Raw genomic sequence first — 15,397 nt, 5'->3', positions numbered from 1 at the left:
TATCAGATGGCATTCTCAGAGGGGTAAAAGGGTAGGAGAACTCATTGTCAGGCCTTAATGCATAATACATAAGATGACTAATGTACCACAGTGACCTATGGAGTCATTTTTACTGATAGCGAGTCAATCGATGGTTTTCTGGTAATATGACAAGGATTTATTCCTCTTAGTGCAGAGTGATACTGCCAGCTCTTCCTGCTGAGAGATGAGGAGGGGTCACGGCTTCAGCTAGTTAGGTCTGTATTTTAATATCTTGTAATGATTTCTTGAGGGGGTTGCGGTTATGCTACCTGGACGATTCATATGGCTGAACAAAAATAAATAAATACATTGCCTCCTGCATGTTTCCTATCAAGCTTACACTGCAGGGAGAGTCTGTATTCCTGGAAAGCAAGAAGGCCTTGCTTCTCTCTGGCTCCAAAAGCAAATCTGCCGCAGAGAGATCCATGATCCGAGAGTGAAGCTTCTGAAAGGCATAAGGAAGGACACACCAGATTGAATTTTCACTGCAGGGATTTCAAAAATTGAAATGACAACAGCAGAATGGTAGGTGGATTTTTTCATCAGCACATATCACAATCTACAAGTCTTCTTTTGGCACCTCGTCGATATACTGTTTATTCAACAAAATGATCAGATTTAATATCTGAAACATCTTAACATTCAGTACAGTAAATCTCTAAAGTTATAAATGTCATGAATATGTTTTCCAACACCTCAAAGGGCTGTACAGTGTGTTGAGGCTGAGCAACATTTCGCCAGCCCATCAGATTCCCTCCACTGGTGGCACGCAGAGCTCTGATTCATACGCTCAAAGTCGTTAATGTCATCGGCCGGAAAAAAAATGATGTGAAAAGGAAATAATTGCATCAGGGAGTAAGGGATTCCTTTGATTTTTTTTAATTCATATGCTAGTCTGTAGTCTCTTCTGTTATTTGACTCTTCAGCTTAGCAGGGAAGGATAGAAAACCAAATACATCTCCACGTGTTAATCTCAGAACTTAATTACACTGGGTTCCCTGTGCTCAAATGAACTAAAACTGGAAATATGCCGGAACATAACATCTTTTGCTGCATTTCCTGCCAAGGATAAAACTAATGCTCACTCTGGGAGTATATGTATTTACACGTGTGTGTATTTCTGAGCCAGTCTTAGTTTCTAGCATTACAATGAAATGCATTTCTCATGCTGTGTACCTGCAGCAGAAAAAAATATATATCAAGAAAATTGCATGTTGTAAAAGAACAACAAGTCACCTTCTGCAAATGGAGACTGAGACTACTCACATTTTCTATCAATGCCATCACCATTTTAAAATACAAAATGGGAGATCCATCTTCAATTTTATTGCATTCCATAAAACTCTTTGCTGACAGTTAGTTTTGACTTTCTCTCTGTTTTGAAAGACGTCCTCAGAACATTTGGTTGGAAAGAAAAAAGAAAGAAAACTACTCCTAATGACAGCACAACTTTACTGTTTCTTTCGTCTCTTAAGACCAAACAGCCAGCATCACTTTGCCTGTAGCCAAAACAACCATCCTACGTTTTTCCAAACTAAAACACTTCTCTTTTCACCTTCAGTGACTAGGTGGTAATGGTGCCATGGAAACAGGGTGATGCCCGCTCTGTGCTTTTTCTTCACAGAGATAAATGTTCTTCATTATTTTTAGGATTAATAAAACATCAAGCTCTGCTTGCTCTTCAAAACCCGGTTTGATTCAGTTAAAAGTAGTTAATAGCAACTGTAGAAGAGTTCTTAGATGTTTCCCTTTCCTCTATTCATTGTTAAGCTTCCTGAACAGTATTCCTTCTAAATTAAACATTGCATTGCTTTGGACTCAAAGCTCCAGATGGCTTCTCATGAAATTGAAATTTGTGCAGCTCCGATGCCGCATCGCCGGGCCTCCCTGCAGTCCACATGGGGATGGGAGTGGCTGAGGTGTCACGGGAGGCTCTGATCTTATCGTAGGGTGCTGGGTTTCACCTCCTCAGCATCCTCATCAAGGATTCAGTCAATAGTGTCACAGGGTCGCGGCGAGAGATAGTGGAAGGAAACGGTAGATGACAAGGCTGTGTGCACATCTTGAACTTTCTGAGGTTCAAGGCCAAGATGAAAGTCATAAATGAACGCTTGCAAGACTGTAATATATCATGCAAACCTGCCCTTTTAATAACTATTAGTTAGCATCCATTAGTCTGGAAGACAACGGAGAAGTGTTGCGTGTAAAAATCAAGAGGCTTCCTGCTTTTCTTCTTAGTTGTTTTTGGCTCGACAGTGGTCGTATTTCAAGATAATGAATAGCAGCTGAGAATAGCAGCAATAGGCAGCTTCCAAACACATACACCAGTATTGGCACCCACTGTCTAAAACTCATTGGTTGACTCCACACATACACACACCAGTGGAACGACAAGCAGTAAGAGAGAAAAGACGAGACGCCCACCTGTGTGACCCAATCTATACGTCTGACTCATCACAAAGGCTTTTCCTAAAGCTGCAGCTACACAAAGCCCGTTAACTACAGCAGGATATGAGACAACTCTGGGCTGAGCTGTAATATCAAAAGCAATACGACAAGACTGAGGTGAGATACCTATTGAAAAAGGTCTCAAGGCTCTATCTGCAAATTTAATCATCCAAATAAATTCATCACTTGAAAAGTGGCATAATTAGTTTGAATTTGTGATTTCTATTTATGTATTTTTTGCACAGTTGAGCTGACGGCCATGTCAGCAGCACGTTTGACTAAACAAACTGCAACATTGCACGAGAGCTAATGAGGTCATGGCGTCCATGCTGTGTCCGTGGGGCCCCGAGGTATTCGGAAACACTCAGTATTTGTTCCAGTAAAGCCGGTCACGTTTGAGAGGCAGCATCAATGGAGGGGACTGCACACCAGTTACTTTCCCTTGGCTCACAAAGAGTGCATGGTTTGAGAAAACAACCGTCGTTGTTATTCTGAAACTGAATGTCATGTGGTATTTTTTGGAATCAAACCAGTTGGTCTGAAGGCGGCGAAGGTGCACAACCGGTGGGGCTCCCATTAAAGGCATTATGGTTATCAGAGAAACTCAAGATGCGCTCGGGGAACTGGAGAATGTTTAATTACTGATAAGCAGAAGGTCCAGAGCTAGATGGGAAACAGTACACTCAGATGGCTGATTAAGGCTCCAGGAGAGACAAGAAATGAAACTCACCCTGCTTATTTTCATATCTTCATTAGAAATGGTGCTCGGATGGTTTAGTAAGTGGGAGGGGAAATTAAATAATGCAAGTGTGTGGGTTTGGTTTCAGAAGTACCATGATGATGGTGCAATAGTTGTTGTTTAGTTAGAATTCACAAATTCTTACATTTAGAACTTTGAAAAATAATTTGGGAAAAAGTTGGAGCCAACAGTCAGTTAGCATAGCTTAGCATAAAGACTGGAAAGAGGGGGAACAAAGGTAACACCATTTTTCTTCCTACCAGTATACTCTAAAGCTAATAAACACTTTATATTTCATTGTACTATCGACTAAGATTTCTTTAGTCGATGAGTCATTTTTTTTTTATGCTTTTCATGCCGAATGATTTATTTCCAAGAAACTTATGAGCACATCTCTGCTAAACACAAGATGTAAAGTGATGCTTTGCATGATTCTTTGTGCAAAAGCTACCGTTACATACTGGCAGTAGCTTTATACTGAGCGTAAAGACATGAGTGGTATTGATCTTCTCACTTGCTTTAAAAACATGGGATAGATAGATAGATAGATAGATAGAGAGATAGAGAGATAGAGAGATAGATATATTTACAATGTGTGCTACTGGTTGACAGATGGATGGATACAATAAGAAATATTTCTAAATTGCATACTGTAGGTGTAGGAGGTTCCAGTGCCCTGTGATGACTTAGCTCTCCCACACATAACTGGAGAGCTCATAATTGGCACGCAGAACATCCGGAGCAGCGTGTTCACATTATGATTAATTCTTACACTGAATCACCAGCTGATGTTTGAAATGTCATTATTAAGTAATGAGCAGGCGGGCAAATTACCTTCCTGTGGGAAAACCTACACGTTCAAATGTTGCAGCGTCGCTGTGATGATGTGTCAAAAATGTGGAAGCACAAACCTCAAGTCAACGGATATATCATCTCAGAAAAAAGTTAAAAAACACATAACACAGCCTTAAATCTCGTCTGCAGCTACACTGCACCTCTTGGTCCCCACAGTGATGTCATCAATATCCCTCCTCAAGCCGTTTATATTGGTTTCACTTGACAATGTTCTTGCCTGTCCAATAATGATACTGGAAGTAACTGGAACTGACAGAGCGCTTTACAACACACCCAGAGTCATATTATTTCTATTTCCTTTTTTTACTCAATGCATCTACCGTTTCTGCCCCTTCTTATTTTGCCCTTAGTTTTTCACGGCTACCTCCTCGTTGTCTCGGCTCTCTGCTATCTCGTCTCTCTCTATTTTCACCCTCCTGTCCCCCCCTTCTTATCTCCCCTTGCTTGCTCTTTTCATCCTCTCCTCTTTCTCTCTTCTGCTCTCGTCTGGACCGACTGACAGCTGCTTTTCCCTCTCCTCTCTTTTGGCAGCTTGCTATTTTCGTATTGACAGCGAGAAACCCTGGAATTTACACAATTATGTGAAACCCTACTTTCCAAACTGACCTTATTGCCCTGCGATGCTATATCACAATAGATGGGGAAATCATATGGTGGCAGGTCCGTCTGTCTCATAATTACACCTTGAAACTCGAGCTGGAATGCACACACAGACATTTCTCACTAAATTGGTGTTTTCCAAGGGACCAATAAGATGAACTGAGGCAATTTCCAGCCGGTTCGAATAAGAGAATGTGGGGTTTGTGGAGAATATAAACACAGCGGTTGTTGCGTGATGTTTACAGAAAAGAGACTCAATGGTTGCTGGTTCAGATCTTTGGGTTTTTTTTGTCAGATGTGAAGGAGAAAAGTTATGCCTTCATGTAGCAGATTATAGTTATAGTGCTGCAAACGAGTCACAACTGCATTGGAGGCATAAAACTGCATATTTTATTCGGATTTGGGAGGAGGTTTTAATTTATGGGGCACCAGGGAGGACACTGACTTTTTGTGGGAACATTTTAAATTTGCCTTTGTAGAAGCTCTCCTAAATAGTTCAGGAGTTTAATGTCCGTCCCGCTACAATATTTAGTCCGTAGTGAAACCATGAAAATAAGAACATTAAAACTGCACATATTCAACCTCGGCTTGAACCCCCATGCACGATAAACAAACAAAAACAACTACAAGGGATCTGTGCTTTAAGGCCTGCTCTGTTCCTGTTCCTTTGACAGAAAGAGATTGATAAGGATTGATGTAAAAGAGGAAGTTGTTTTTGTATTTAAAGTATTCAGTGTTGTTTGCAGTCTCTGTCTCCAGCTGAGACCCCGGAGTAGTTTGATAACAACCCAACAGAAAAACAACTTTAAATGCATGGCAATAAGCGCGCAGGCTTGTTTACTGGAGGAGCTGCTTCCTTCACAAACTGGGTGATTGCAGGAGAGGCTGCGAGTGAGCCAGCAGGTTAGGAGTGCAGATACACTCTTTATGCAAATTCAAGTGATAATAGCAGTGTTTAGAATTGGGTCAGTATGTTGGACTCTTACCTGGAGGAGCAGGTCCGAGGCGGGCTTGATCCGCTGCTGGAACAGAATGCCCAGCGCCCGGTTCTGCTGCTCGAGGTCAAAAACTCGAGTCCGTAGCTTCAGACATTCCTCTCTCAGATCCTGAGTGAGGAGCAACACAGGGAGCGTCAGGAACATCTTCTCTTGTGGGCGTCATGTTCAGGTTTTATATTTGTATCGTGATTATGTTCATAAAGAGTACATCATCATCAAATGTATCATTCATCTAATAAAGCAATATTCTGATGGGTCATTTAATGAAGGAAACAAACCTTCTGGGTGAGAAGCGCCTGCACAACTTGATTGGCAACCTTAGACAGAAAGAAAAACAAGGCGTTAATGAACTGTAATACAAAGTCTTTTTGACCCTTACAGGCCTCTGTAGACTACTCCGCCAATTCACACATAAGATGAATTATTATGAGCTCATGTGAACACGATGGCACAATATTACAGAGTATCTGGTGTGTGTGCATATTACACACACCTCTTTTACAATGTTTAAGCCTCACTTCCTAATGCTGGTAATTACAGCGCCAGACTGATGTAGGAGCAGAGGCGTCTGGGCTCTGGTCTCACAGCGGCTAACACCCGCCCGCACTTTGAGACCACAACGCCGATGGAGAAGCGGCTCCGATTACTGCCCATTGATTGCTCATTAATACCGTGTGAAGCCACATCGGCTCTTTTGAGTGCACTCGCTCTCGTTTATTGAATAAGGAGAGATGGGAGTAAATATGGGGAAATGAGCCCTGCTCCTGGAACCGCAAGTCACAGATCTGCTTTGTGTGAAATAGCTGAGTGATCAAACGATACCTGGCTTAATGGTATCGGACAGAGGATTTGATCTCTGATTGCGATCTTTGTATGAGTTCGGAACAAGCTATTAAAGTACAAATGAGCTTGCACACACACACACACACTGATGTGTAGACCAGCAGCTGGGCCAACATAAAAAAAAGAATCATCCCTTCTGTTACAAAGCAAATGTTAGCCTTATTACAGTTCTGTGCAGTCGTTAGAGAGGCACACACAGCCTCCATCATCAAAAGAGCATCGTTACCAAGCCCTCCCTCCACAAAAGTCAACCACACAGGAAAATAGTTGAGAAGCAAACAAAAAAAAGGCGAGTTGAGCCATCTTAATGAGGGCAGGGAAGCAGAAAAGAGGCTTTATCCCCAATACAATTCATGGCGGACGCAATCTCTATAAAGCAGTGTAACAAAATTCCTCCCCTCCCTTTCTTTCTTATCACTCACTTTCAATCTCCTTCCTCCCCCTTTCCTCCTCCCTTTTCTCTTTCATTCCCCCTCTTCTCTCGCCCGTTTTTCCCTCCCTGCGGCAGGTCTGCTCAGTCTGCTCAGTCCGCTGAGCCTGTTGGTTCCACAAAGTGGGCAACTTGTCCCTGCTGGACATGCTTCCCCGAAGCAGTGCTGGAGTGATTCAGCTAGCAGGCACAGCCAAAGCCGGGCTGGTTTACTCCCCTCATGTAGCTCCCTAAACAGCACTTATCAAGCTCTCACAAGTAACCAGAGGGTTGTTGCATATAGGTATGATGGTAGTGCGTGTGTATAGTGTACAGCTACTGTTACTGCAGAGGAGTCTATGGGGCAAGAAAATAATCCCCAGGCATTTCTGCTATAATTATACGAGCGTCAACGAAAGGCCTTCTGACATTAAAGGCTCTGTAATTGTGCTAAAGCTTGAAAAATAACCAGCATCCTTGTTGCATAAAGGTTTTTTTTCTTTTTACATTAATCATACTTCAAGCAGCTAATGTCGAAGCTTGGTTGGGCTTATCGCAGCTGAAACGTGCAAGATAGCCTCTCTACTAAAGTGAGTGATGAGAGAGTTTAGCGGCTGAAAAATATGACACCGTTTTTTTAATTAATTGTTAATAACAAAAGTTCCCCTCCGCCTCCCTCAAGCTGTGTTTCAAGTAAATTGCCAACCTGTGGGAAGCACAGTGTGCTCTGCAAGACCTCATTAAAACCTCAATCTTAAACTCAACAGTATACTGCTCGTTCCACTGGCACAAAGGCAAACCTAATCCAACAAACATTTGTGAACTTTCCATGGTTAGTGAAACATCTGGCCATCATAAGGCAACCTCGAGAGTGTCAAGATAAACAAGGTTTGCTCTCACCTCATCCAGACAGCGTTCGTACTGTTCCCTCTGGCTCTCGTTCTCCACGGCCAAGGCAGAATTCTTCTCCTGCAAAGAACACACGGACACATTCAGGGTCAATGCAGCGCCAACCTCGCAGGGACTTTGGTTACATGATGCAACAAAACAACAACGATGGAGACAGAAATAGCAATCAAGCAGAGCTGCAGCTAACAGGGGAGTTGCTGCCCAAAGGTCATATGTCAACGCTGAACCAGGAGGGCCAATAACAAATGTACAAAGTGCCACAGAGATAAAGGTCAAGGGGATGAAAGTTATGATGCTGAACTTTGGGGCGGCAGCCAGCCATTTGGAGTTTGCACCTAATAAGAATATCTCCTCCACTTGCCAAGCGATGAGGCGGCGCCCTATTGATCTCTGGGAGTTTCCAATTTGTCAGTGGCAGGCTGCATATTAGGGGCTGTCAGCCAGCCTTGCTTCTCTCGCCCTCTGCCCTTTAGTAGAACCTACCAGTGCCTTGATGAAAACATGGGAAACATAATTACGACCCAAAACATTCTAATTATGCTATCGAGGAGTAAATACTGACTCATTAAAGGCTAAAGCCTGATGATGGGGGGAAATGTATATATAGATATCTGGTGTGTCTTATGTGTCTGTGAATGGAATTTCAAGAGATATCTTTAACTAGAGAAGTCTATGTAATTTACTATGTAAGCTACTGAAAGACACTGTTTGATATGTGTTGTCGGTCGCCGCTACACCTACACAAGAGCTGAAGTATGAAGTGTTATCCGACTCTCCAGGCCACAGTGGCAGAACGCTACTTAAGTGGTATTTTGTTACCTGAACCCTGAATGTTATTGCTGCTTTATTGTTCAATGACACAAAAGCCTTTAAAAGGTTGAAATGAGAATCTCAATGTCATTTGGATTTATTAATGGATTTATTATTGTTGCTGCAATGCATGCCGTAACATCTTCCTCTATCATTGTCCTCTGGAGAACCTTGACATAAACTGCTCTCTTGGCCAACAAACACTTTAAAAAAAGACATTTAAATTTGTGAGGTGACTTGTTTTTGAAAGATTATTTACATTTCTTCCTGCTGCTGTCAGGAGATTGGCTGCAAGCGAGGCGCAATGCACACACTGGTAAGGTGAACAGTCAGTTTGGGTACAAAGAAACAGATAAATGCAAAGAAATGGCCATGTTTACTGCCATGGATTATGTCGCTGTGGCCGTTTTTAAGCTTGCGGAGCTTGTTGGTGCTCTGTGCAATAATGAATAGAAGGGAACTGAATGGGAAGAAAAGCCCTGATGTCTCCAGGTTAGGATTTTGTAAAGTAGGGTTGTATATAGCACTGGGGTGCTGAACGCGATACACTGAGTATGGATAAGTACCATATCAACCGCACTTCAAAACATCCACTCTATCCCTGTAAGGAGAAAGGAATCCATTAGAACACCTTAGTATTGAGAGCAGAATATAAACCGAGATGTTTGTGCATGAAGGATGTTAATAAATGATCCTCTGTGGCCACATGGGTAATTTTAGCCTTTATGCTCTCACCACTTAACAAGTAAGATGACCAACGGGCATTTCTCCTAAGTTCTGGGTGTTTTCATTAAAGCTCCAGTTATAGACCACAGTGCATGCCTGCCAAGTTAATGAACAGCATCAGTTGAGCAGGAGGAATAAGAGCCGGGCAGTGTTTACTTAGTGTCTGTGGAGTTTATGCACAATGAGGGGCAGTGATGTATTGCCTCCGTTTTGTTCTCGCTGCTTTAGCCGGCGGTGCATCCATCACCCGCGCCGGCAGAATGGAATTAAATGGCGGATAACTTTTGATAAAGTCGTTTAATATGTAATGTTTAGGTATTGTGCTTCATCAGATGGATCACCGGGACAGCTTGACCATACTTCCTGCCAGCTGAGGAGCACTTTGTTGTAATTAGGGTCTATTTTCTACCAGAGAGTCTTTAGTGTATCGTTCCAGGGACTCTTGTTCTTTTCACTTCTTTATATATGTGCACTTTAGTTCCTTGTTAGATGGATGCGTCAGTTATATACTGGCTTCTTTTGCATTTGTATCTTCCAAATAATTGTGCATGATGGCTTGAGGTAAAGACTTAATGTCACACACCTTTCACCACATCAACATCTAGAGGCCACGTGGAGCCTCTTAGAGATGAAAAGGTAAGACTGGTGGCCTAATTTAATTAAGTCTGAGTACTTTAATTGCAGAAGAGATCTGAGACGATGCTTCGGTTAAAAAAAAGCAATCAGCATGGATCACTGTGGCTGCGCTCTCGCCTCGGCTGTTGCTCGGGGCGGAGTGCAGCTCAAATCCCCGAGCGCAGAGGAAAACAAAGCGAAGCTGGAGTACAGCCCGAAGCTTCTCTCGTAGGACGACTTTGCTCTCCAAACGAAGGAGAATTTGATGAGCTGTCATGCTTTCAGACACTACTGAGCAAGGACTCTGACAACTGGCAGACAGGCTGGCCACAAAGGATCCAGCGGTGGCTGGAGGAGTGGATGAAGAAGAATGAAGATGCGGGAATGAAGAAGAAAAAAGCGGAGAGAAGGAACATGGGGGGGGGAAGAGAGAGAGAGAGAGAGAGAGAGAGAGAGCAAAGGGACAGCAGTAAAGAGAAGGTGGTGCAGTAGTTACCTCCAGGGCCTTGAGGCGATCCAGAAGGGGTTTGGATTTGTCCTTGTCCTCTTCTGCTTGGTCGGCATCAGGATCGGCGTTTGGCGGTTCTGGCTCCGTCTGAGTAGACGGCGGGGAGCCGTTCTCTTCGGGGCCATCGTACTGTTTCCGCACTTCCTCGGAGAGTTTATCCTGACGAACAGAAAGCAAGACGAGGTTAGAGGGGGAGAAAAACAGGAGAAGGGGAGGACAGAACATTTGGCAAGTAAAAGCCTGAGCAGATGGGAAGAAAGCGTTCAGGAGTGAGGTATGACCAATGTTTCAGGGCAGGAGGCAAAAACGGTTAAGGAGCCGTGAAAGACAAAAATCAGAGAAAGTGAAAGGGGAGAGGATCAGATGGGCAGACGGGACAGCAGGGAGGCAGCTTCGACAACAGAGCAGCAAAACATCCCCTAATCCCTAATCATGTTTCACTTGTTTTCCAAAGAGTGGCAGTGACCTTGAGGGCTCTCATCTCGTCTGTGTGATGGGGATCCTTCTCTCTCTCCCTCTTTGCCCTCACTGTGTGTCTCTCTCCCTTAGTCTCTTTGCCAGCTATCGTTTTCTCTTCAGGGCATCTGCAATAATTAACTACGGGTAATAATAAGCCACTAATTAGGCATTGCCTGCCACCGAAGCTTCGTGTCACACTCAAGAGGTTATTCCTCCTTTTTCAAGGAATCTTTGGAGCCTAATAGTATGTTGTTTACTGAACATTAAAGCTCAACTAAAGAGTGATGTTCTCCTCTACAACACTCAGAATGTTTCATTTGAATAGAACTGTCAGAGCCCTGAAGAGGTCAAACTTTTCCATCATCTCACAAGAAAATAAGGTTTGAGAAATTTCTAAACAATAATCAAAATTTCATGAGCAGAACAAAAATATATTTTTTGTTTTAGATTACATACGTTTAGATCTGTTTTTAGTGTGTTGGTTGAGGGAAAACAAGCAATTTAAAGACTTCAACAAAGACGAGCAACAAAAGCAACGAAACAACTTTTACATGTGCTGTGAATGAAGCAATCTCTTCTTGAAATGAGTTATTCAGTTGATAGAGTGTGATGTATCACGGTGCACACGCGCACTATTTGTCATTCCTAGCTGAGCTTTGACAGATACTTGTCACACCTGAAGATACCTGTTAATGTGCTGGACAACGCTGAGGTTAGTCGCACTAATGGATGGCTGCAGCTCATCTCTTACGTATCCAAATGCAGCACGAGATCCTTCTTTCTCCTAACAGGAATTGGAAATAATGTCCTTCAGGGCACTTTGTTTTCAGCTTGATCCAGTCTCCTCTAAAAATATATTAGGCTTTCAATCTTGCTCGATTCCATCAGACAATTGAGTTCGAGGCAATTCTTTAAAGTCACGGTTTTAAGTTTGCTGAACTGTGAAGTCTGCTTTGAGAGACTACTCATCAGACGGCGTTAAAGGGCTCGGCAATAATCACCGCAGAGAGAGTCTGCAGAGGGAGAGGGGCGGAAACCTTGTCCCTCCCGCTGCCCTTTCAAGTTATTGAGTTTGTCTGCTGAACACACAGAATGCAGCTGCAGCAGAAGTAGAGCTACTGGGAATACCATGATAATAAACCTCCAGGTTGATTCTCTGTGACTGCTGAACATAGGAGCAAGGTATGTCTACATGCAGTAAATATCAGTGTGGAACATATTCTCTTTACATAACTATTGCTGAGAAAAAAACATCTTCTGAAACACAATTTTATGGACTTGTTTATTCCATAAAGGGTTAAGTGACATAAGTAAGAAATCAACACTGCATGTTTGAATGGAAGAAGACTTAAAGTCTTCGGCTGAAAGCAAACATCAGCATGCTCACAGCAACAAGGTTAACCTGCTGATACTTTGCTAATTAGCACGGAACATTAATTACAGATGAGGCTGATGGTAAAGTCTTTAGTTCTGAAAAACGTTGCTTTCATGGCTAAAAATCATCTTCAACACTTTCAGAATATTGGAGTTAAAGGTAAGGTTACAGCAGGATATAGTTTAGAAGTTATTAGTTTATAATAGATAAACATCACCTGAATCCCTCAGCAAGACCGTCAAACAGCCTCTCTCTGTTTGAAATCCTTCTTTGTCATTTTATGCACTTTAAAATTCATTGATGAACTAAGACTTATTCACTTATTTTTATAATACTGAATTAGTGCTCATAGTTGAACATATTTACTGAACGCCTCCACACACCACTTCATATTCCACCTGCTGTCGCCCTGTCATTCTGGTTCTCCTCAACCTAATCCGTTTGTGTCGGGGAACCCAGGAAAGGATGACTGTGTGCACAGAGAACACTATTTGCATATTGTCTAGTCATATTTTCATTATAAAGCCTTTGCACCTCAGCACAGTTTACAGCACATCAGCTTTTTATCATGACGGCTCTTCCCATGTTTCACAGTCCTGACATTTATTCTTATAGCGCTCGTTTTTCTAGTCTGCCCACTTTTATTTGCACTCATCATTCAAAGATGTTCTGCATCTATTTCCATATTTTATTCAGAGTGATGAACTCATGCAGTCATTTATATAGTCTCTTTTTATTGCACTCTTTTCCTCGCTTCCCTGGAGACATTGTGCTGCTGGACGTTAAAGACAATCATTTGGTCGCTGCTTTAAGGGCACAAAAGATTTCAGTCAACCTCCTTATTACCTCACTGATCTCCTCGTTTCATAAAACTGTCCGGTGTTTCAAATTAGCACCCACTATAAACACTATGATAGTTTCATCGGATCGCACTGTCATGACATCACATGCTTCATGTGACATCAAAGAAAGATGTGTGATCTGAGGCTGGATACAGTATGGTAAGTCTACAAATGTATGCAACACATAGTTGGAAGAAAACCTTTGTTTTCTATAGTTAAGGCTCTCAGAACTGGGAGTGAATAACACCCCACTGATGATAAACAGACTGAGGCAACAGCATTTTGTTGCTGCGGCACCGTGTAAACACGTCAAGTGTGACCCTGTGCTTCAGAAATATCTGTATTCTTTCTGCTCAATCCCAGCGGCTATTTCTCTTATGTAACAGGGACAGCGATGAACGCACTCACCTTGGCTCAGCCTAGCGTTATAAACACCGTCTGAGCTGAAGAATGAGACGCAAACAAAGATACCTATAGCTACCAAATGAGTACTGCCATATCGATTCTGATAGCTGAATGTATGGATCTGCCTATACCAGTGTGTTAAAAACAATATATTTCTTAACATCATATTCTTAACAGCTGTATACCGCTATTATTTAGTTTGACAGATATTCCAGTACAAGTCATTGCCAAATTGCTGACATTTTGTCAGCTCAGGTTAAAGTTGCAGATCCGGGAGCTTGCAGCTCTCAACAGAGATGAGGACACGTGTTGTTGTTCTTCCCGTGTAGCGTAAATACTGGTCTCAGAACAACTCTACTCTCTAGACATCCGCTGTCCTTTTAGTCTTGTTGAATGACCACAGTTGACTAATTTACCCTGTAGGCCTTCATGATGTCCACCGTGTCCACAGCAGTCTGCTCCACGACGCCCTGATTCTGCAGCAGCGACCACACCGTCTCTTCCATCCTGCACACAGAACACATTGCATCGCTGTTAGGTTATGGACAAACAAAGTCATTTGACATTTAATTTGAAGGACCTGTTGGCTTCACATCAGATAAAACAAAAGCCGGATTATCCAAAATAACTGGGACATTGTTCCTTGTAAGACGTTGCTGCTTAGCCAGCAGGTTTAGGCGGCCAGAGCTCCTCACGTCGCTCCAAGGTTTGAGAGTGATACCAACGTCTAAACGTGCCTTTTTTTTTTTTTTTTAAATGACACTTGCAGAACAGCCAGAACCAACCCGCCCGAGGTCCTCCGGGTTATATTGGGTTAAAATGTCTGAAATGATCACCAGCTGCTTCAGAGTGAAGGCACCGCGAGAAACATCTGAAATGTGGTCTATTTTCAAGCTGTTTTACAATTTGATTCCATGTTTGTTGTTTGAAATGGATCATTGCATCCTTCAATTGTGCTTTTTGTTTTTACACTTTCCATAAGCATGCACACACAAATACACACACACACTGACAATGAAAAGAGAATGAGACTGAATCAGTGCCAGAGACACAAGATGGATGATGGGATTTTCTTGGGATTGAATCCCAACTTCTGCTCAGTTCACTATGCTCGGTCCAAATGACTGGATTGAGTACAAAATGTGCAAACATAGTACTTACTGCCTTATTGTTTGTGATTTTGTAGGCGTGTCTGCTGATGGCTTGAATTAAGAACAATCACAGCAGCAAACACCGAGCGGGTGACCTTGGCCATCAAGTCCTGGTCTGCTCAAAACAATCTCAGCCTCTATTTTGTGCTGCTAAGCTGCATGCAACACAGGTGACAAACAGTGCATGTGAGAAATGCCTCTGCCTATTTCCATCTGAATAAGAGCCACATGCCATCTTCATCCCTCGAGCTGCAGGGTGAACTTTAACCCGACATGCATTCACTTTCTGATTGTGTAAACCACAACACCAGATCAGCTCCATAAGATGATGTTGGACCCAGCTGGGATGATGTAAAAGTGACATTCAGGAGCACTGGCGGATGAGTGACAGCCAGGCATTGTTAAGAAGGAGATTCTTGACAAAAGAAAGGCTTTGACATAGTCAGTTGGGAATCATCTAAATTTCATGACACTGTGGTTTGATCCCCAGTGAAATTAAACAATACAAAGGACCAGGATGTTCTCAAAAAAGAGATTTGAAATCTCAACAGAGTTAATAGTTTTAAAAAAAGGAAAGACTTTAGATGAAATAGACGATCATGGTTGGAAATGCACATTTTTAGACTGGGATTCACCAGGTTTGTCGCGTATCATTCACATTCGCAAGAACAATCTCCTCCTTTT

The 15,397-nt window shown here is 42.6% G+C and overlaps 1 protein-coding gene across 1 annotated transcript in view; it reads right to left on the bottom strand.

The window, feature by feature from the left end:
• LOC142952943 (nck-associated protein 5-like) overlaps nt 1-15,397 on the bottom strand; it is a 111,300-nt gene that overhangs the window by 18,216 nt on the left and 77,687 nt on the right. Inside the window, 6 exon segments of the mRNA XM_076094986.1 lie at nt 362-466; nt 5,650-5,769; nt 5,940-5,978; nt 7,814-7,882; nt 10,470-10,640; nt 13,979-14,069. Of these exon segments, the coding sequence (XP_075951101.1) occupies nt 362-466; nt 5,650-5,769; nt 5,940-5,978; nt 7,814-7,882; nt 10,470-10,640; nt 13,979-14,069 (595 nt within the window).

The sequence above is a fragment of the Anarhichas minor genome, unplaced genomic scaffold, assembly GCF_050575085.1.
Source record: "Anarhichas minor isolate MPS153535 unplaced genomic scaffold, ASM5057508v1 ptg000018l, whole genome shotgun sequence".
NCBI classification, from domain to species: Eukaryota; Metazoa; Chordata; class Actinopteri; order Perciformes; family Anarhichadidae; genus Anarhichas; species Anarhichas minor.
This window is presented reverse-complemented; position numbering and strand designations above follow the sequence as displayed.